General features: G+C 37.3%; 1 protein-coding gene across 18 annotated transcripts in view; it reads right to left on the minus strand.

Moving 5' to 3' along the window:
• LOC129718215 (complexin) overlaps nt 1-22,487 on the minus strand; it is a 496,349-nt gene that overhangs the window by 279,609 nt on the left and 194,253 nt on the right. For 11 of the 18 annotated variants that reach the window (XM_055668741.1, XM_055668740.1, XM_055668745.1 and 8 more), the window contains exon 2: nt 17,081-17,425. In XM_055668741.1, the coding sequence (XP_055524716.1) occupies nt 17,081-17,135 (55 nt within the window). In that variant the 5' untranslated portion in view covers nt 17,136-17,425. Of the gene's footprint in view, nt 1-17,080; nt 17,426-17,575; nt 17,802-22,487 lie in introns of those variants that run through there. The other 7 variants (XM_055668749.1, XM_055668754.1, XM_055668743.1 and 4 more) reach the window with 3 other exon arrangements.

A 22,487-nucleotide genomic window follows, 5' to 3' on the forward strand; every position in this document is an offset into this window, starting at 1 on the left:
CCAAAATCCAAGCACAAATTCTCATCACAGTTCAGACGGTAATGTGTACCCAAATCCAAGCCCAAAGCTGAATTTACACTGACACATTGCTCTGCTTAATTATAAACCCGAATCAAAACCCAAGCCCAATCCCATGAACCTGCCCTGGAGGATAAACACATTTAATCTTTAACGAATGATTGTTTGAATTGGCTCTAAATGATGCTAATGAAAAATAAATATTCACTCGTTACCCGTGCATTTGTATGGCAATGGTAGGAAAATGAAAGTCATGCGTAATTAATTAATACATTCTCAAGCATATCATGAGTATGAGGATCATATCTCGCTCAAATAAACATAACTGTATATTTTTGAGATGCATTGATTGAACTTTTATAGTGAAACCTAATGTATTCGGTAATGTAAATCTTCCAGCACTTTCTACCGAAAAAAATATGAGGGATTATACTGCAGTGATTAAATGGGATGAGGAAAAGTTAACATTGATTGAATATAATCAATCTTTAATGATTATAGCCTTAATGTGAACGGAATGCTTCCATCCCTCAATCCTAGGGGCCTAATTTTAGTACTGCTGCGGAAAATTTCACCAGTTTAATATTTAATTTTAATGTAAATATAAAGGGGTTTGTAATAAAAGTTAACACTCAGTTCCGGATTTCAAATTGCCTTCCTGATGACGAAGGTCGCAATAATTTTTATCGAATATTTCACTACATAAACACACGTTTTATGGGACTGCTTTCCATCAAAATCACGTAACCGCTTGCCGCACGTCAAGCAACCCTTATTAACACTTACGTAGTACTGACTGTTCTGAGTTGTTTTCGACAAATTTGAAACAAAACAGACACGTTCTGTCTGCGAAAAAAAGGTAGAACAAATCGAGAACCTTTGTCCATTCGAATAAAGAAAAAATTTTGTTGTTGTTGTTCATCAAATAACTTCAGTTCGTAGGTAGTATGGAGCATTTGAAAATACAGCAATAAGTGAACGAGAAAGGTCAAGCGGAAAACAGATGCTGTCAAAACTGGCAGCAATTCACAGTATTCATGTAAACTTAACGAACCCCAGTAAAAGTACTTTCTAGAAACGTGGAAACCTTAATTTGAGTGATGAAAGAGTCTGTGTATTAATTCGTGCGTGTGTGGCAACTTTCGAGAATTCCCCAAAAAATTTTGATTAGGAAATTAGGAAAAAAAACCGCGTAAATTCCGAAATACGCGTAAAAAAATCCGCGTTAAAAGCGTCCTTAATATATATCAAACTGATACAAAAAAAAAATCGTCAATCAAACATTTATCACCCCGAGTGTAGTATAGTTTTTAACCAAAAAAATCTTTTGAAAAACTCAAATACTCTAAAAGGGAAATTCTACCATTTTCTCCATTATTGTTCGGGTCCACCCTCCTGAGCTTCAGTGACCAATGATTTATTGATTGTCCATCTTTTCTTTCACATATATATTTTTAATACGATACCGTAAAACGGGGCGAATAGAAACAGTGGGGCGAATAGAAACAAAACTTCCGAACATGAAAAATGCGATTTTAAGTCTTCGATTACATTTAAAAACCATGCAAAAAATATTTTCTTGGATAGTTCAATAGTAAACAAGTCCTGCAAACCCATTTTTGGATTAGCAGCACTACTGTCGGTTTGAATAAAAAATTGCAAGATGGGGGCTCAAATTCTGAACGTTTCCGAGAGCCAAAAAACTTTGTCTGTGGAAGCCATTCTGCTTCACTTAGAACTTGTTCGTGTGATAAACTGGGTCGGTAGTTAAGCATATCAAGTTTTTACGGTGAATTAAAGGATCGCCGTAAGGTATTCATCACTACGTTACCTATGTTTCATGGAAAACTCGCGGTTCTCAGATTAACGGGGCGAATAGAAACAACGCCGTAGCGGCTATTTTTTGTACCAAAACATGTGGATTTGCGAAATGCTATAATGTTTTATATGTAAAATGATGTCTAGAACATGTTTTGAACATCATGGTCAGGACTTACCAACAAAAAAGTCCAAAATCGTATTCGCTCCGCCTGTTGCTGTTGAGATTTTACGCAAAAAAACTGTTTCCTTGTCAAGCGGTTACGAAATATAGAATCAAATACTCTGTGATAAATCGGATGTTACCATTAGACTTTAATCCAGTAGGCAACCACGCTAGTTTCCAAAAACGTGATGAAAGTCTGATTTATCTGCTGCATGATGCTCGACATGGACTGACCCGAGAGATATGAATCAAGGTTTCAGTTCCACTAAGACAAAAAGTTCCCGGATGTCGTTTCCTAGATGAAACACCGGAAGATGCCAGACCGGTGGAAATGCTTGACCCAACCCCGAGTTCTTCTGTTCATAATAAGGACTCTAATAGAACATATTCATTCATAAGATAACAAACATGAAGTAATAAACCGAACATTTCCACTATTTTGATATTTTATATCGTTTTCTTGACTCTCATATTAATAAATATGGTGCAATTGTTCTGTTTTCTTCAAATTAAAACTAGAATTTTCTATCAGAACAAGGAAAACATATTTTATTGGCGAGTGTTTCTATTCGCCCCATTGCAACACATGCAACAATTTTTTCAATAAAACAATGAATTACTTATTTTGTCAAAATGGACGTTACACCCTTAGTAAAGGGAGGCAAGACCCATGTTTTAAAAACTTTTATATTCATTCTATACATTATAGTATTTTTTGTACACTGCAAGATATATCGCAGACTGTTTCTATTCGCCCCGTTTGACGGTATCCGTTATCAGTGCCACCAGCGGAAAAAGAATCACAGCTCTGGTGACCGTGTAACGTCACATCAGGATTAAAAAATTTCCATTTTTAATTTCACCGATCCAATTAATCATTGCTGTTCATTATACATATCCATCATTTTCAGCGCTTTTGGTAGAACGGATTCTTTGTGTTGGATTTTTGTTCGCGGATTACATAAAAAAACGAGAACAGTTGATATTTGATCAGTGGTATAAATCTCTTGTTAAAATAAACGCGAATATGCTTAACCTATTGAATGACGCGAACACTTTAATGGCAAAATTTAACGTTGAAATCCAATGGATGAGTTTCGGTTATTCAGGAAAGTTGAGTTTTGGCTTTCGTAAAAAACATTCAATTTTGATAAGGTTTGGAACTGATTTGGAATATAGATTACACTTCAACTATTCTAGATTTTGACTGGAGTTGATCAGATTTGAAAAAGATGTGGATTAGATTTGCTAGAACTGCACTAAATTAAGATTGAATTTGGGAATTGCATTCAATTGATATTGGATTGGAATTTTTTAAATACGGGCATAGATAAGGACTTCGGAAGAATTTGACCTGTATTTTTATTGAACTTGAATGGGATTTGGATTGGATTCAAATCGGTTATAAATTAAATTAAAATTGGATTACGATTTGATTTGAACCGAATTTTGGAATTCAATCCAAATCCAAATCCAATCCAAATCCAATCCAAATCCAATCCAAAACCAATCCAAATCCAATCCAAATCCAATCCAAATCCAATCCAAATCCAATCCAAATCCAATCCAAATCCAATCCAAATCCAATCCAAATCAAATCCAAATCCAATCCAAATCCAATCTAAATCCAATCCAAATCCAATCCAAATCAAATCCAAATCCAATCCAAATCTAATCCAAATCCGATCCAAATCCAATCCAAATACAATCCAAATACAATCCAAACCCAACCCAAATTCAATCCAAATCCAATCAAAATCCAATCCAAATCCAATCCAAATGCAATCCAAATCCAATCCAAATACAATCCAAATCCAATCCAAATCCAATCCAAATCCAATCCAAATCCAATCCAAATCCAATCCAAATCCAATCCAAATCCAATCAAAATTCAATCCATATTCAATCCAAATCCAATCCAAATCCTATCAAATCCAATCCAAATCCAATCCAAATACAATCCAAATCCAATCCAAATCCAATCCAAATCAAATCCAAATCCAATCCAAATCCAATCCAAATCCAATCCAAATCCAATCCAAACCCAACCCAAATCCAATACAAATCCAATCCAAATCCAATCCAAGTCCAATCCAAATAAAATCCAAACCCAACCCAAATCCAATCCAAATCCAATCCAAATCCAATCCAAATCCAATCTAAATCCAATCCAAATCCAATCCAAATCCAATCCAAATCCAATCCAAATCCAATCCAAATCCAATCCAAATCCAATCCAAATCCAATCCAAATCCAATCCAAATCCAATCCAAATCCAATCCAAATCCAATCCAAATCCAATCCAAATCCAATCCCAATTCAATCCAAATCCAATCCAAATCCAATTTGGATGTTGATTGAATGCGGTTGAAATTCGCATTGGCAAATCCAATTAAAATCTAATCCAAATCTAATTCAAATCCGATCCAAATCAAATCGAAATCCACACCAAATCCAATTCAAATCCAACCCGAATCCAATGTAAATTCAAACCGAAATCAATTCCCATCCAAATTGGATTTGGAGTGGATTTTGGTCTGATTTGGTTTGAGTTTCGATTGGATTTGGATTGGATTTGAATTGGATTTTGATTGGATTTGGATTTGATTTTGATAGGATTTAGATTTGATTTGAGTTGGATTTACAGTGGATTAGGATATGGATTGGATTAGAATAGAATTGGATTTTTACTTGTATTGGATTTGAGTTGGATTATGATTGGATTTGAATTAAATTTGGATTGGATTTGTAATGGTTTGAGATTGAATTGTATTTGGATGTGGACTGGATTTTGATTTAGTGTGGATCGTCTTTGGATGTGGTTCGAATTAGATCAGAATTAGATTAAGGAGGGATATTGATTCGATTTGGATAGGATTTGGGAATGATTTTGATTGGATTTGGACTTGGATTTGGACTTGAATTTGGATTAGGTTTGGATGGATTTGGATTGGGTTTTGATTAAATTTGAATTGTATTTGGATTGGATTTTGAGTAAAATTGGATTGTATTTGGATTAGATTTTGATCGGATTTGGATTGCGTTTGAACTTGAGTTGGATTGGATATGGATTAGAGTTTGATTTTTGGAATGGATTTCGATTAGTTTCGGATTGAACTTGGATTATATTGGAATTGGATTTGGATTGGGTCTGGATTAAATTTAGATTGAAGATGGATATGAATTGGATTTTTAATCAATTTGGATAGGATTTTGGTTGGATTTTTATCGGATTTGGATTAGATTTTATTTGGATTTAAAATTGTTTTGGGTTGGATTTGGATTGGGTTGGATTGGATCAGAATTAGGTTCGGAGTGTATTTAAATTGGATCTGGATCAGATTTTCATTGGATACGGATCCGAAATGGATCAGATTTGAATATGACTGGGTTTGGATTGGATTTGTATTGGATTGAATTTGAAATGAATTTAGGTTGCATTTTGAATTAATTTAAATTGGATTTTTTTTATTCTCGCTTATTTTCCGTCGGTCTAGTTCCGCCACTGTTGTTGTGTCAATCTCCACCCAGGACCCTTTCTCACAACCCGCTAATTACCGGACCGGCGCCAACGGCTTTACTTCCTCATGCGATGGAAGGCGTGATCCCAGAGATTTTTCGCCTCAGATAATCTCCCGGTGTCGACTAGGATTGAATCTAGACCAGTCGGGTTGGTTGTTAGTGGATTGGATTTTTATTTAGTGTGGATCGGCTTTGGATGTTGTTCGGATTAGATTTGAATTAGATTAGGAAGGGATTTTGATTGGATTTAGATTTGACTTTGATTGGATTTGGACTTGGATTTGGATTTGAATTTGGATTATGTTTGTATGGATTTGGATTTGACTCGAATTGTATTTTGATTGGATTGGGATATGGATTGGATTATGATTCAATTTGAATTGTATTTTATTTGGATTTTGATTAAAATTGGATTCTATTTGGATTAGATTTTGATCGGAGTTGGATTGAATTTGGATTGGGTTTGAACTGGAGTTAGATTGGAAATGGATTAGATTTTGATTTAATTTGAAATGGATTTTGGTTTGGCTCGGATTGAACTTGGATTGGATTGGAATTGGATTTGGATTCGGTCTAGATTTAATTTGGATTGAAGATGGATATGAATTGGATTTTTATTCAATTTGGATTGGATTTGGATCAGATTTTGATTGGATTTAGAATTGATTTGGATTGGATTTGGATTGGGTTCGGAGTGTATTTGAATTGGATCTGGATCGGATGATTGATTTTTGATTTGATATCGAATGAATTTGAATCGGATTTGATGTGGATTGGATTTGGACTTGGATTTGATTTTTGTTGGATCTGGATTGGATTTGGATTTTATTTGGATTGAAGTTGGATGGGATTTTAGTTGGAATTAGATTGGATTTGTATTGAATGTGAATGTGGATTGCAGTATGATTTAATTTGGGTCGGATTCAACTGGAATTGGATCGGATTTGGATTGAAGTTGAATTGGATTTGGATTGTATTCGGATTGGATTTGGATGTGGATTGAATTTTGATTTTATTTGGATTGGATCTGGATTGGATTTCGATCGGGTTGGATATTGAATGGATTTTGATTGGATTTTGATTGGATTTGGACCGGATTTGTATTAGATTTGTTTTGAATTCGGAATGGATTTGGATTGTATTTGGATTTGGATTTAGACCGGATATGGACTGGGTTTGAATGGGGTTTTGACTGGATTTTGATGGGAGTTGGATTGAATTTGTATAAAAATTGAATTGAATCTTTATGTGGGTTGGGTTTGAATCTATTATATTTCGTTTCAATTTAGTTTTGAATTGGATACCGATTAGATTTAACTTAAATTGGGATTATGGATAAATCGAAGTTGTATACATTTAGAAATAATGATTTCAAATTGATTTTGTTTTCGAATGGGATGGAATTTTATTTGTATTTCTTATCAAAGCTTGCATTTCCCAGTCACAATAAATTTTAGCAGAGAATCAAAGCATTTTCAAAGCACTCACTCATTGCGCCCAGAACCATCCAATGCCTTGCTGGTTGAAACGTGGACGGAAGGTTTAAAAATATTGTCGCAGAGCCGTAGGATACACAAAGGTAATGAACTCACACCGAGGCAGAAACGTGATCTTTCATCTCAGTTTTTTCTGCGTTAAAAGAGAAAAAAAAGAACTCCAGCCAGGCGGTGTTGGTCGTATTGTGTGCCCTACGAAATAGGTATGTAGGTTGTGTTTCATTCGGCAATTTTACTGCAGGAGAAGGCGAGTGGATGATGATGGAGCTCAAGCACAAGGTTCAGAGCTTGATGTTTGCTGGTTTTATAAATATGCTGCTCGGGGGTGCCTTCACCAGTGTCAGGATTATATGCCCTGCTGCAGCTTCGGGGCCAGTATGTGCAAATGACTTGTGCAACCAAGGCCACACAGTATTCGAAATAAAGACTGAGAGTGCACTTGCTTTCCATTCCGATTTTGCAGTTCTTGTTCTGGAGTACTCGAGCGGTACTCTCAATAGCACGGGGGGTGTTTGCATCAACTTGAGCAGAATGATGTGGCAGTGATGAACCTGATGGATTTGAAAATGGACCATTGTGGATGGGGCAAGTAATGAATTTCAATGCATACGTTAAATATGTATCATTTTGGAGGAGGCAGGAATTCCATTTATCCTTTGGAAATGTTGACATTCTTTTCACCTTAAAATGTTCTGTCTATTGACAAAGCTTACTGGGAGTTCCATCCGACTATGTGAAGAATTTGATGGTTGGTATCATTTTACGGGAGACGGAACGAGTTGTCAGTCTCGAATGTTTCGTTCGAGTGCCGTGCCTATTCCTAAAGAGGGAGTGGAACCAAGGCTGTGTCGATTTTTTCCCACTACAGTAAGCAAACAGACCCGACAGTAATGAGGCTGCACCGGGACACTGTAACACGTTCAAGAGTGCAGAAATGGTAGAATTTAATAGAAAGAGTGAATAGCAATTAGGACGTTTTTCATGAAATATTTTGGATAACCCAATTAGGCTTTTCCAGCCGATTTTCCGCTTACTCATAGTCGACTCATAGCAGCGAAACTGCCAAGGTTGGTCGGTAAATAAGACTGATTTGAGAGGCACTTCCTTTTGATAGGTTGCCGCTCGACATTCCATCCTTTTCTGCTGGAATGACACACAAAAAAGAACCACTCTGCACGGTGGAGCCCCTCTCTGTCACCCTCATAAGGGAAAAATTGAGAGAGAAGGTGAAAATTCGAAATATTTCCTGTGGGTCGCAAACGGGCACGAGTTTTCCGCTTGCCAGGGTCGGCTGTCGGTCGCAGGGCAGGGACGAAGCGGATGGGTAAATATTTGCCGGAAGGATTTTGTTGTCGTTTCGGGGAAGCTTTTTCTTCTCTCTGGCCGTAATTTTTCGTAGTACACCTACGTTTGGCTGCGTCTGTCGCACTGGCAGTTTTTTTTCGGTTAGGTGGTTAGGCGAAGCACAAAATGGTAGAAAAAGTAATAATAAAAGGAGTAAATGCTTTTTTAAAAACTCTGCCGCCGCTCAGACAACCCCGTGCTCAGTTGTGCAATGTAAAGCCGAGCGTAGACTAGGGTAAATATTATCACAATGCATAAAAGAGTTGAGTTGGCTTTGCTTTCCTATTGCCGGAGCGCTGTCGACGAAGGAGGATTCAGCTTTCGTTGGTGAATTTACCGCCTAAGTAGGACTGAACTGCCGGAGCTTACAGTTGATGTGGTACACTTTGGTTCATAGTGAAAGACTGGAGGCCGTTTTACCGCAGTTCTATGAGTACATTTTTGTATGCGTTCGTTATTTACAGTTTGTCTGCGACAGGAATGGAAAGAATTGGACGCCTTTATGGAATGCTATTTTTCCAATAACATGTCGTCACTTATCGATACAGGAATACAGAATACAAAACAGGAAAGTTGTTCAGCTGCTGAAACATTACAGGAATCTTTTTTTTTTGTCCATCAGAATTCCACGAAATGGTTCGTGCAAAACGTGCCGAAATGATTTCCCTGTGTTTTATCTTTATCCTTCTACTTCTCATTATTTTTTTTTCACTCAATGCCGGAGTAACTGGCCGAGCTGTGTTAGGCATTATTGATAAATTTCAAATATTCAATATCTTAACGCTTTGTTTGTTCTACTGCAGATTAGAAAATCGGGATAATCAATTGACAGCGTTCCCATACATTTCCGTAAATGTCATATCAATGATTGGCGTAAGCGTTGTAGTGGAACCAAGAATCGGAAACTGCAATCCAAGGTGTTGAGAATGATAAGGATAAGATAGCAAATGTTCCGCTTAGTTTTTTCGCTAGCCGATAGATGATTTCATAAGCACAATTCTTTGTATGACGAACTTGGTAGCTTCGTCTCCTGGAAAAAGGCGCCGATACAAAATTCCTGCTTAATCGCTTAATCGCGATTTTTTTCCAAAACCAGGTATAGACACAAAATTCCATTTACACAGACAGACAGACATTCGATACAAACCAACGTTGTTTAGTCTGAAATAGTATATTTCCTCGATGTTCCTTCACCGGGATAAAGTGCTGATACTAGACATCTTGTTTCCCATGAGTGAAGCAAGCTCTGCCACATGGCAAAGAAATAAGCAGTCAACCAGTCTTGGTGTACTCCTCAATATGTGGGAAGAGCAGAACGAATATTCACCGTTTACTATTTGTCTAACATGAACGCATGCGTGTAGCAAGTTTTTTCACTGCACCTTCTTCTCTTTTGTGCTGTGTTTCTGTTGCTCACAGAAAAACTAGCACACTTACTTTACGTTACTTTACTTTTATGGCGACAGATCGTTGAGATCCTATGCCGAACTCAGAAGAAGTCTCCACAAAACTCGGTCTAGGGCTGCTCCTCTTCAGTTTCTCATCGACAGCACACATCCAGCGAGGTCTGCCTCGAAGTCGTCGGCCTCTATCCATGCTACTTGGTTGGCCAACTGTAACCTGCCGTGTTCCATCAGCTTGACAATATCAGCGTGGCTGTATACTTCATACAGCTCTTGATTCATGCGCCTGCGACACACCCCATTTTCTACGCATCCGTAATAAGCTCTATTCGCTGCCACAATTCGTCCTTCCACCATGCGGCTTACCTCGTTGTCACATGTCACGAAAGCACCAAGATAAACAAATTCGTCGACCACTAGAAAGTTTCCCCATCCATCTCCACCGCAGCACCAACACCCGCAGAACTACCACGCTCTCTACCAGCCACCATGTATTTCGTTTTGGCAGTGTTAATGGTGAGTCGCCGCTTCCCTTCTAAGAGCCTTGAAGGCCTACTCAACAGTTCTATGGTTAACACCAATGATATCAATGTCGTACGAGAAGCCCAGATGATGGTGTCGCTCCTCTGCGCACCTGCTCTTCGTATTGCACCTTCTGAAGCTTTGTTGAACAGAAAGTTCGAGAGCCCTAAACCTTGCTACGTCACAAACGCGACCGAAAATTCGCCCGCTGTCCTGACGCATGATTTGAAACCGTCAAGCGTCGCACGTAACAGTTCAATTAGGTTAGTTTGAAAACCATAGCATTATTGCCCACAGCTCGTTGCATTTCACTGTATCGTACGCCGCCTTGAAGTCAATAAACAGATGATGCGACTGCAAGTTGTGTTCTTGAAACTTGTCGAGAATCTGTCTCAAGGTAAACATCTGGTCCGTTGTAGATCGTTCCAGTCGAAAAATTTTTGCAACGGCCTCAGTCGATGGAACAGGATACGGGAGAGAATTTTGTAAGCGGAATTTAGGAAGGTTATGCCTCTTTAATTATTACAGTCTAGTCTATGTCCCTTCTTGTAGATAGGGCATATGAGTCCTCCCAACCAGTTCGTAGGTAACTTAGACCATACCTTTTGAAAAGTTTGGCCGCTAAGCCGTCCTTCCCAGCAGTTTTGTGGTTCTTTAGCTCTTTGTAAGCATTCTTCGCCTCGTCCAATGTTGGTGGGTCCACAGCTAAACCTGAAGGTTCTTCTTCAGTTTTGTTTCACTCAAGTTTCAGTTCAGTTCTAGTTCAGTTCCAGTGAAAATTCAGTACAGTTTCAGCTTAGTTTAATTTCCGTTTCATCTCAGTTCCAATTCAGGTCCATTCAGATTTTTGTTTAGTTTTAGTTCAGCTTCAGTACAATTTCAGATCAGGTTTAGTTCTTCCTCAGCTTAGCTTCATTCACGTTTCAGTTCAGTTCAAGATTAATTTTAGTAAAAATTTTCAGTTTTGTTTAGATTGGTTCAATTCAACTTCAGTTCAGCTCAGTTCAGTTTCAGCCCTGTTTAAGTTCTATTTCAGTTTAAATTAATTCAAGGTTAGCTCAGTTCTAGTTCAGCTTCAGGAAAATTTTAGTTTAGTTTGAATTCAGTTTCAGTTCAATTTTATTTTAGTTTTGGTTCAGCTTCAGTCCAGTTACAGCCCAGTTTAAGTTATCTTAGTTTAAATTCATTCAAGTTTCAGTTAAGTTTCAATTCATTTTTAGTGCAGTTTTGGTTTGGTTTCAGTTCAGTTTCAGCCCAGACTGAGTTCTCTTTCAGATTAGTTCCATTTATGTTTCAGTTCATTTCATTCAATTCAATTTTAGTTCAGTTTTGTTCCAGCTTCAGTTCAATTTCAGCCCAGTTGAAGTTCTCTTTCAGTTTGATTTTATTCAAATTTGAATTCATTTTTTGTTCAGCTTCAGTCAAATTTCAGTTTAATTTTAGTTCAGCTCAGTTTAGTTTCAGGTTCTCTTTTAGTTTAGATTCATTCAAGTTTAGTTCAGTTCTAGTCAGTTTCAGTTGAGTTTCAGTTTAGTTTGAATTCACTTTCAGTTCAGTTTTATTTTAGTTTTGATTCAGCTTCAGTTCAGTTTTAGGTTCTATTTCAGTTTAAATTCATTCAAGTTTCAGTTCAGTTTCAGTTTAGTAATAGTCCTTTTCGAGTTTAGTTTCATTCTAGTTTCAATTAAGTTTTTGTTCAGCTTCAGTCAAATTTCAGTTTAATTTCAGTTCAGTTTCAGTTCAGCTCAGTTCAGTTTCAGCCCTGTTTAGGTTCTCTTTTAGTTTAGATTCATTCAAGTTTAGTTCAGTTCTAGTCAGTTTCAGTTGAATTTCAGTAAAGTTTGAATTCAGTTTCAGTTCAGTTTTATTTTAGTTTTGATTCAGCTTCAGTTCAGTTTCAGGTTCTATTTCAGTTTAAATTCATTCAAGTTTCAGTTCAGTTTCAGTTTAGTAATAGTCCTCTTCGAGTTTAGTTCCATTCTAGTTTCAATTAAGTTTTTGTTCAGCTTCAGTCAAATGTCAGTTTAATTTCAGTTCAGTTTCATTTCAGTTTCAGTACAGCTTCAGTTCAGTTTCAGCCCAGTTTAAGTTCTATTTCGATTTAGTTTCATTCCAATTTCAGTAAAGTTTCAGTTTAGTTTTAGTTTAGTTTCAATATAGTTTTAGTTCAGTTCGAGTTCAGTTTTAGTTTAGTTTCAGCTTAAGTTCAGTTTGATTTCTCTTTCAGTTCATTTCAATTCAAGTTTCAATTTAGTTCCAAATCAATTTTAGTGCAATATTACCTATTATCAATTCAGTTTGAGTTCTTTTCTAGTTTAGTTTCTTTCATTTTCAGTTCAGTTTCAATAAAACTTCAGTTAAGTTGTATTCCATGTTCAACTCAGTTTTAATGAAGTTTCAATTTAAATCTAGTTCAGTTTCAATGAAATCTCAGTCCCTTTCACTTTAGTTTAAGTTCAGATCTAGTTCTGTTTAAGTTCTCTTTCAGTTTAGTTTCATTAGAGTTTCGGCTCAGTTTTTATTCAGCTTTAGCAAATATTCAGTTTAGTTTTAGTACTGTTTCAGCTTAGTTCAATTTCTGCTTCATCTTAGATTCAGTATAGTTTCAGTCCAATTTTTGTTACAGTTTTAGTTCAGCTCCAGTAAAATTTCAGCTCAGATTCAGTCCTGTTTTTGTTCAGTTTTAGATTTACGTTCTTCTTCAGTTTTTTTATTCAAGTTTCAGCTCAGTTGTAATTCAGTTCAAGTGGAATTTTAGTTCAATTCCAGTTCAGCTTTAGTTCAGCTCAAACTTTCTTTCACTTTAATTCCAGTTCGATTTCAATTCAGTTTCAGTTCAGTTTCAGTTAAGTTTCAGTTCAATTTCAGTTCAGTTTCAGTTCAGTTTCAGTTCAGCATCAGTTTAATTTCTGTTCAGTATCAGTGCGGTTTCAGTTCAGTATCAGTTCAGCCTCAGCTCAACTAAGCGAAACAAGAGTGGTTGATCACTCTAAGGAGAATACACAGAAATACGCCGCGGTGTGCACTGCTGAGATAAATTCGACAGCATTCGGAAAGCAAACATGCGTGACGAGCGGTTGAATTTTTTTTTCAGTTTCGAGAGGCAAAGCAAACAACGCAATTTGATTTTCCACCTAAGAACACACAGTAAAAGCACTGCAGTGGACTCTATTGTGTAGTTATTGAGCGTGATAACCTTTCGTGTGAGTAGGCTCACACCAGTTCAGTATCTCTTTGGAGAGATATTTCAAATTCAACCGTGGTGTTTTTTGCATGATTTTTAGATACAAACGATTTGCTGCTCTCTCAAAGCAAGTGCGTCGTTTTGTTCACGAGTGTGAGAGCAGTTGCTTTCTCTGAGAAGAAAATACAAACCTGCAGGCAACAACAAAAAACATTGGCGATGGAGTTTTTCTCTCTTGTAAACTATAGGTGACAGGTACAAAGTCAAAAAAATCTGGGGTTTCAGTAGATTAGTAGAGATGGGCGGGTTTCGGGTTTGAAAATTTTTGAAAAAGTCGGGTTCGGGTCGGGTTCGGGTTTGGTGGAAAACAAAATTTTCGGGTTCGGGTCAGGTTCGGGTTTGGAAATGTCAGGTTTAGGTCTGAAAACCCGAAACCCGACTATATAAAACAAGTATTTTTATAAGATAATGCTGTCTATGTCATGCAACAGTAAAAATCACTAACATTCCAATACCATTCGAAGGTTAAAGCTTCAGGGGAGCCTCAAATTGGTACAAAAAATCAACACCCCAAAAAAATCTCGGGTTTGGGTCGGGTTCGGGTTTGATCGAAGAAAAAAGTTTCGGGTTCGGGTCGGGCTTGGGTTTCAAACGAAAAAAAAAAATCGATACGGGTTTGAAAAAAAGCCAAATCCGACCATCTCTATAGATTAGCTTGAACCAGAATTTGTATAATGAAATCAATCCAGCAATAGACTCGATTCCATGCGGTAGTTATTTTATCCGCGCGTACGGGAACTTATCTTTTACAAGTCCCTGGTAAAGGTCTGAAAGATCAGCTTAGCCTTTGCAATCGGACTTCCGAGAGTCGTGCCCCAGAGCAGTTGAAGTTTCATTACTTTAACCGATGAAAAAAAGGCACGGAATTTTCGATTTCGATTTTTTTATGTTGAATATCTTAAAAAATGCATGAAGCATCGAGATCATGTTGTTCCCTTTTTTCTCTAGTATCGACTCTATGGTAGTCAGAAATTTTCGAGCTGGTAAACTTTCAAAGAAAGTTAATTAATTTCAAAATTAAAGAAAATCAAAAGTCAATTATTTTCGAAAACTCTTCATCTCATGCATGGGGACTTTTTTCGTGAAGACGAAATTTTCGAGTCCAGCCGCTAAACGAAATTCGAGGGTTTAATTTGTCTCAAACACTCTATCGGCACCTAAATAAACAATAAACGTTTCAGAAAAGTTGAATATCTCAGAGAACTCACTTTTTATGAATCTGAACTTTTCTCACAAAAACTGTACGTTATATGTTAATCAAAAAAAGTTTACTGAACTTAGAGAAATAAAAAATAAGATTCCAAATCTTTTCTCAGTGTATATTTTTGGAAGAAATAAAATAAGTTATTACAACAACAATGCAACGCTTGTACAGACGTGTCGCACCTCTTTGCAACCATTCACCGCATAAAGTCATCCAACACGTTCACGCATCTATCACAACCACGAACGTTATCGACAAAAGGTGGAAAAATCGGAGCATCGAGATACGGCGATTCTCGGGTAGAGTTAAACGGAAACGACGCTATACTGCATTGTTTCAAGAGACGTTTCAGAATTCGATTTATGAATAAAATTTTAATAGAAAACTTCGAACTGCTGGTATAACGCACGTTAAAGCTACATCAACATCAGCAAATACCGTGTATTCTACCCTACCAGTTCGCAAAATGATCTTTACACGTTTGAAATGTCTCGTATCTTCATAAGCAAACGCTTATATAAAATGTTGATGATCGAAAAAAAAAGAAAAAACAGCAGAAAAAAAAACGATATTGCAATCCACACCCGCGACATTTTCCTGCACTCTTCGTGCGGCGTGAGCAGGCCCGGATTTAAGGGAGGGCAAAGGGTGCCCCGGGCCCCCAGATTCGGGGGCCCCACCTAGTTCTGGGGCAGACGTGAAGACAGAGTGAAGACCTTTTTTTGCTCGTCATCTTCCAGCGAAATGTTAAGTCATTTTACAATTTAAAATTTTCTTACCTCTTTATTTTTTAAGAAAATAGGGCAGCGCAAAAATATCTGCCCCGGGCTCCCAGCACATAAATTCGGCCCTGGGAGTGAGATAGGGCGTCGAGTATTTTTTACTGGATTTGTCTGGCTTTTATTTCAATTCAATGGCACAAATTCGCATTTTTTTCCCATAGAATCATCTATGCAAAGTTTCAGCCAAATAAAACATGAGAGTTGAAGAAAGTAAAACTGGGATATTTTTTATGGAATAAATATCATAAAAATTATAAACGCCATGCGTGTTGTAAATGTTATAAATGTCATAAATGCCATGAATGTCGTACTGTCAATAATGTCAACATTCTCCGGGAAGCCAAAAATGTCACAAACAATGAAAATGCTCTGAAGAAACTTTCTACCAAAATAACACTGGTCAACACAGGTGCACTCCAAGAGCTCAAACCGGAAAAAATTAAAAATTATAGCTTTTCAACCAATCCTGTTAATTTTGGTGTTCCTAGCCATTACCGTTTCTTTAGAGACTGAAATGAGTTTTCTCGTAAACACAATGCAAAGATAACCTGAACAAGATACCTAACTTCCATTTTTTTCATACATTTTGAACACGACCGATTTCCGACGGTTAGTGCTGCCATCTGATGACTTAAATTCTCATAAAATTGTCACTATGAGGAAAACCGATTTATCGTGCATAGTCCGTCATCGATCGTTGAGCTGTTCAAGATTGTATATGAAAAAGGTGTAGCAGTTTGGTCACCTCGACGCTTAAGATAAAATGCAGATTAAATGATATTGCCATATTTTTTGTATTTCAAAGTAAAGTTTGATATGTCGCAAGCCAGGTTTCAGAACCATTGTGCATATAGTCAGGTTTACCGGGGCACCCGATTTTTGCTTTATTAATCTCGACAAGAGTGAAAAACTCGGCTGTAGAGCGTGCTCATAGCGGTTATCAGAAAATTTCTGATGGTACGCTTAATTTTAAATGATGTGCCGATAATTCTTGATTCTTCCGGAGAGCTTCATGTTTGAGGACTAAGCATTCGTACACGTTATCATCATTTTTCGTATGGCAGCACCGTACAGTCGTCCATGGATACTGGAAAAATTGTTTCACCTTTCAGCAGTCATGTCTTGGCCTTGTCGTCAGTTGATTTTGACGTTAAGTATACATCATGTTAACAGTGTATAAATTAGTTCGACTTTTGCTCACGCGCAGCGACAATCATGTCCGATGAATTCTGCAAGAGTCGGGTATCTTGTTCTAGTCATCTTTGCATAATGTGAAAGCGACGAACTCAGCGAGCAATTGCTATACGACATTCTCACGTAAGTTAACGCGTTTTGGTAATAGCTAGGGGCACCAAAATTCATAGGAATATGGTTGAATAGCTTTAATCTTTCATTTTTTTTCCGGTTTGAGCTTTTCGAATGCACTTTTTTCATCTCGTCGACCAGTATAATCTGCAATTTCTACACCAAAATAAGCAGTATCTATTTGCAACACAGTTCATAGTATATTATTGTTTTTGATTGCTGTGACAATTGGAAACTAGAAAAAAAGCCAACTCACCTTTAACAGCATTCAGCTGGCTGCCGACCATTTGCTTAGCGATGAAAGCCGCCATTTTCGGTTTCGGTTGTTTGGGTGTTTCGCTTTACCGCCTTTTAGCACTTTTTTCCCGGTGGATCGTGAGAACTTCTCTACGAGTTGGTTCTACTAGATACACACGCACACAATTCACAACACGTTGAATTTTTTACAGTCGTGACTCGGTTCGCTATTATTTCGGGCTGCTAAGAATGTCGCCTACACACCGTTAAAAACACAATAACAACAACAGTGTCAGAGCCGAGAGAAGGAGGAAAATATGTTCCTAAAAATTATGAACACAGCAGTTTCTGTTTTTCTCGCAGACTGAAAAAGAGAAAACGGTAATGGAAATAAACGATGCCAGTAACAATGAAGAAAAAAAAAACAATTAACAAGAACAAAAAAGTATCACAAGAAACAGGTTCAAAAGTTTTTTTTCTTTTTCTTGCAACAGAAAGAAAAAATAAAGTTCACACGCTAGCCCCGGAGTTCACTAGTTCAACAATAAAGTCAGGTGGTGAAAAAAGACTCGTTCTCCGATGATTGCCGTCTGCCACTGCACCACGCTTTTCTCTGCCGAGTGCCACCAAGTTGAGGCAGTCGTTAGAAGATACAAAAGTTTCTTTTTTTGCGCTCTTGTGTTGTTCTGATATTAAAATCAGCGCTCGACTGGTGCGATTGTGAGGCACGGAAAAAATATCTGAAAAAAAAGGCAGAAAAGAATAATATTAGTGGCAGTTTGGTGAATTATTAACATTTTGAAACTTCCCACAGGAGTTTCTCTTGCAACGCGTATAAAGCAAAACTGCCGCACTGCAGGCGATGGCGCAGCAAAAAAAAATCCCCCTAACTTCTACGCTAAATTGATACAATGAAGTTGCACCGTTCCGGCGCTGTGTCACAAAGGTGCCGTGTACAGCCTACAATCGGGCAATCGACGTCGAAGCGTATTTGCCCCAAATCATCCAATGTCACGTATCGGAAAGTTTGTTTATGGCCGGCGTCCGGAACCAGGTGAGCTTGTTGTCAATTGTCGATTCGGGGAAACTTTTGCCGATGTTTTGCTGACTGGAAAACAGAACAGTGGGATGCATTCTGGTAGCGTTCAAATATTTGATGCGGTTGCAGCCACAACCAACCTCGCGGGGACAGCAAATTGATTTACAGCAAACTCGGTTGAAACATGTAAAGATTTCATGATCCACAAATTGACGTTGCATTCAAATTTTTCTTCAACCAGAAATATTCATTCGACGCGGTGCATCGCGGTTCAGGTTTACATTTAACATTTTAAATTTTCATCAGTTTTAATGCACGATCAGTTCTAATGAACTTTGCTGAGCAGCATAAATTATTTTAATCAATAGCAATTCAGTCCGGGTGAAGACTAGCGAATGTTCGGGTAACGTTTATCCACCCCCGTCTGGTGGGACAAGTCTAAATATGAATAGAACAAATCGAGCTGGCTTCAGTTTATTCATGCTGTATGTAAAAATAATTACGCTTCTGTAGGGCATACTTTTGCCACCGAGTTGGTTTGTATATTCTGATTTCTGTATCTAACAGATTCTTTTGAAGTTTATTTCGGCATGAACACTTTTGATCAAAAACTAATACCGAAATAGTGCAAAGAGTAAATTAAGCACATTTACTGATTGAAAAAAAAAAATTTTTTTTAGGCCGACCCAGAATTTCTTCGAGGCTTAATTAATATTTCAAAGTTTCCATAAAGTCTGATTATGAACAAAATAAAGATTCCCGGAATATTCCCGCCTGTTTATTGTGCCCTTCACCTCTTCCAGTAAACAATTTTCTGGTTCACGTCAAATGAATACCCCTGGTAAAAAAAGGACAATTTCGATGTTTTCAGGTGCAAATTAAAACATTTTTTTGTCGTTCCGTGCGACGCAAAATATTCATTTCCGCCTGATCGGCCGGGTTTTGTTGTTGTTGTTCTACCCGGAAACGCGCTAATTGGATACTAACGCCACCCGATCATTCCTGCCCAATTATCCCTTTCAATCAATAATCAATCTGCAACCGGATCAGTGCGCCGTAACCGAAGGTAGGCAAAGGCTGCGTTAATTGAAAACAGGGTACCTTCACAAAATAAATGTCTATGAAAAAAAAAAAAACAGAAATATGTAAAGCCGATTGGTTTGAAGCAACAACGGTTCCGCAACGGTGCGCGAATTGACTTTTACCATGTGGGTGAAAAAAAAAGTCACCGCTCTGCCAGGCGTCGGTATTAATCAATAGCCAAGCGAACGTCAATTCCGTTTTCATCCACAAATAGTGATGAAAGCGATTTGTTCTCTCTTTGTGCAAACATTCCGCTACACTGCTAGTGCTTAAAGGCAAGCAAATTACTACACAATTTGACTGTTCGCTTGTCTTCCGACCTATTTCTATTATCCATGTTACAGCTGAACGAGCACGAGAACCCTTGTCCATATCGCACAATCCTTTTTTGTTTTGGTTTGAGGTAACGTTTTCCAATTTCGATAAAGGATAAAGGAAGAGCATCTTCAACCTATGCTTGCCAAACCTCGATTCCACCTGACGCATTCACAGTGCGAAGCTGGTGCCGTTCAGCCTCACGTTCACCCAGCAAACACGAAAGAATCGTAGAGATTTAAAATTCAAATTTGACCTGCTCTGCTGGTAGTAGGGCACACTACCGGAGAGCGGTTTTGTTATGTAATGTCACAACCTACCACCTGCCGGGACCAGAAATGGGCGACTTTTGTTCAAACATCTGCTCTCGAGGATTTAACCTTCCGGTTGTCACTGCGCTGGGGCGGGAGGGACAGCGGAGACCACATAGAACCGTACCTGAAGTGTCACTTTACCGGTTCTTGGCAGCACTGCTTTTTTGGTTATCTTTTTGCACTTCCTCCACTCTTCGTAAGGACGTTAAGCGCCCATGTTGTACAGCATCCAAGTATCCGGTTTCGATCTGGAACAACGTGATTTTTTTCTCACCTGGGTTCACGAATGGAATCAGGTACAAAACTTTTTCGGTTCTCTATAGGTTGCCTGTGCAGGTCAGTGGCACCTTTTTATTTTGGATTTGCTTATCGGAGATCGGTCATTTTATACTGTCTAAAAAAGTTATCGCTTGGAGTTTATTGATTTCGAAAGAAGAGGTGAATGTGGAATGGAGAGACTTTATGGAAATTTATGACCGAAAATATATATATAAAAAAAAAATAGAGCTGTTTCTAACTCACGTAGTCATATTTAGGTCTTGATTAATCGTTGCTATCAAGTGGTTTTATATCTTGCCAGAAAGGAATTTAAATTCAGTTTAGCACAATTTTTGCTCCTATTTAGACATTCAATTCCCGAATTGAATTCGATTTTGATGAATCACATTCATTTTAGTAATTTTAGTGCTGAACTGTATAACAGTGAGAGCGTCGAGTTTATTTCTGCCATTATTCGTCTCATTAAGGCGATATTCACAAAGATTGCACGGATTAAACACCAAATTTTCACGAAATCATTGAACAAATAAACAAAATACGCTTACGTGCTTTTATGGAATCGTTCAGCATAGTATATTTAGTAAACTTAGCTAGATTTATCCTGAATTTTGTACGAATCAACGCTTCCATATCCATCTTAAAACTTGAATCACTGCTCAATAATTCATCTCACGACGCCCCTATATTCATCACACTGTTAATTATGAATGAATCACATTATGATGAATGAACGTAGCCGCAGCCCGTCGTAATAGGTTACCTATAGTTGTTTACGTGCAAAACTGGTAACCAAGGTAACCACTGCAGTGCTGTCGAGTTATGTCAATTATGTCGAAATAATTTAACATTTTCAGTATGATTTTTTCGTATTAACAGAAACTGATTTGGCAACTTTTGATTTTCTTCAACACAGTGAAAACAGATGAAATTACATACAGTTGAAATTTAGGAATTGTAGAAATACATCTCATATATTTCCGCTGATTCAAGCTTGTTTTTGGAAATTTGAGGCAAACATTTCAAAGATTAAGGTATTCTGAGTGTAGTGAGTGATCTTGTTTAGTAATTAAAATAAAAAGTGGTCCACTAGTGACAAAAAAAATTTTAGTTAGCTGCTGAACGAGTCCTATGGTAGCCGTACAGAACAATGCGCGGATTTTGTTTTTCGAGGTAGGTAATTGAATTAAGGGGTTATATACCTTTTTGGTCGAGAAAAATGAAGGAAGTTTGAATCTATTTTTAGGTGCATAGCACCATTTTCATTGCATCAAAGGGGTATTTTTCTGAAAGTATAGTTTATCAACAACAAAAAAATACGTTTGATTATGAGATATATCAATTATTACTGGAGTAATGGCCGTTTCCCCGAAACGCTATTTTTTTGCAGAGGCTTGCGGTGATCCTGATAGAGACTCAGCGGGTCAACCGAAATAAAAAAAACTTATATTATTTCATTAGTTTAAGAGTGTGCCAGGTCCTTGAACGAACGCTTTTATGAGTATTTTGTTTTCAGTGCAAACGGGAACGTTTTTCTCAAAAAAATGCACGTTTTGAGCGCTAAAAATTGAATTAAAAATTTTTTGCGGCAAAATGTAACTATATGTTTCAAAAAGTGATCGTTCAAGGACCGGCGAATTTAATAACTGCAAATCGCTCTAACTTTCTTCCTATTGCTTAGCTCTTTATAAAAATTTTTGAAAATGTTCTCAAGATGTTGTATTTAAAGATAATACAATAAAAAAATTTTCGGTTTTTTGAAAACTAAAAAGGTATATAACCCCTTAAATGAGTTTTCGAGTACAAATGCCCGACTATAATAACAAATTTAGAGCTTTCAAGTGAGTTTTTGAGGATTTTACCTCATAACAAATCTAAAGTGAACTAAGAAGAATCCATTTCATGGATTAGCAGATTGGTTTAATTAGAAAATATGCGTTTTTTTTTCTGTTTTCAATTGTGTTTTCATGTTGTTTGAGATGAATATATGGGCTGAGATGAATAGTGGAGCAGTTCTCCTATTTGGCTGTTTTCCAGAAACAGGAACTCGCCACTGTGGATTTCAACGTGGCATTTGTAGTCGGCTTTAGGCGATGGGTATCATCCTTTCGTATTTATTCATTACACGAAGAAGAAGAAGAAGAAGAAGAAAAAGAAAATGTAAAACATGTCCATTTCAGATTAAGGAAGAAAGTAAACTGAACATTATGGGGATGAAAGCTACTATAAAAGTAATTAAATAAACGACATAATAGGAAGCATTTCAAGCACATAAATAACTTAAAATTAATTTAACTTTGGCCCCGGAAAGAAGGGTCAAACGCATTATAGAACAAAATAGAGGAAAAAGCAAAAAGAATAATTGATTTTGTGAGTTGAAAGGAAGATTTATACACAAA

The sequence above is a fragment of the Wyeomyia smithii genome, chromosome 1, assembly GCF_029784165.1.
Source record: "Wyeomyia smithii strain HCP4-BCI-WySm-NY-G18 chromosome 1, ASM2978416v1, whole genome shotgun sequence".
NCBI classification, from domain to species: Eukaryota; Metazoa; Arthropoda; class Insecta; order Diptera; family Culicidae; genus Wyeomyia; species Wyeomyia smithii.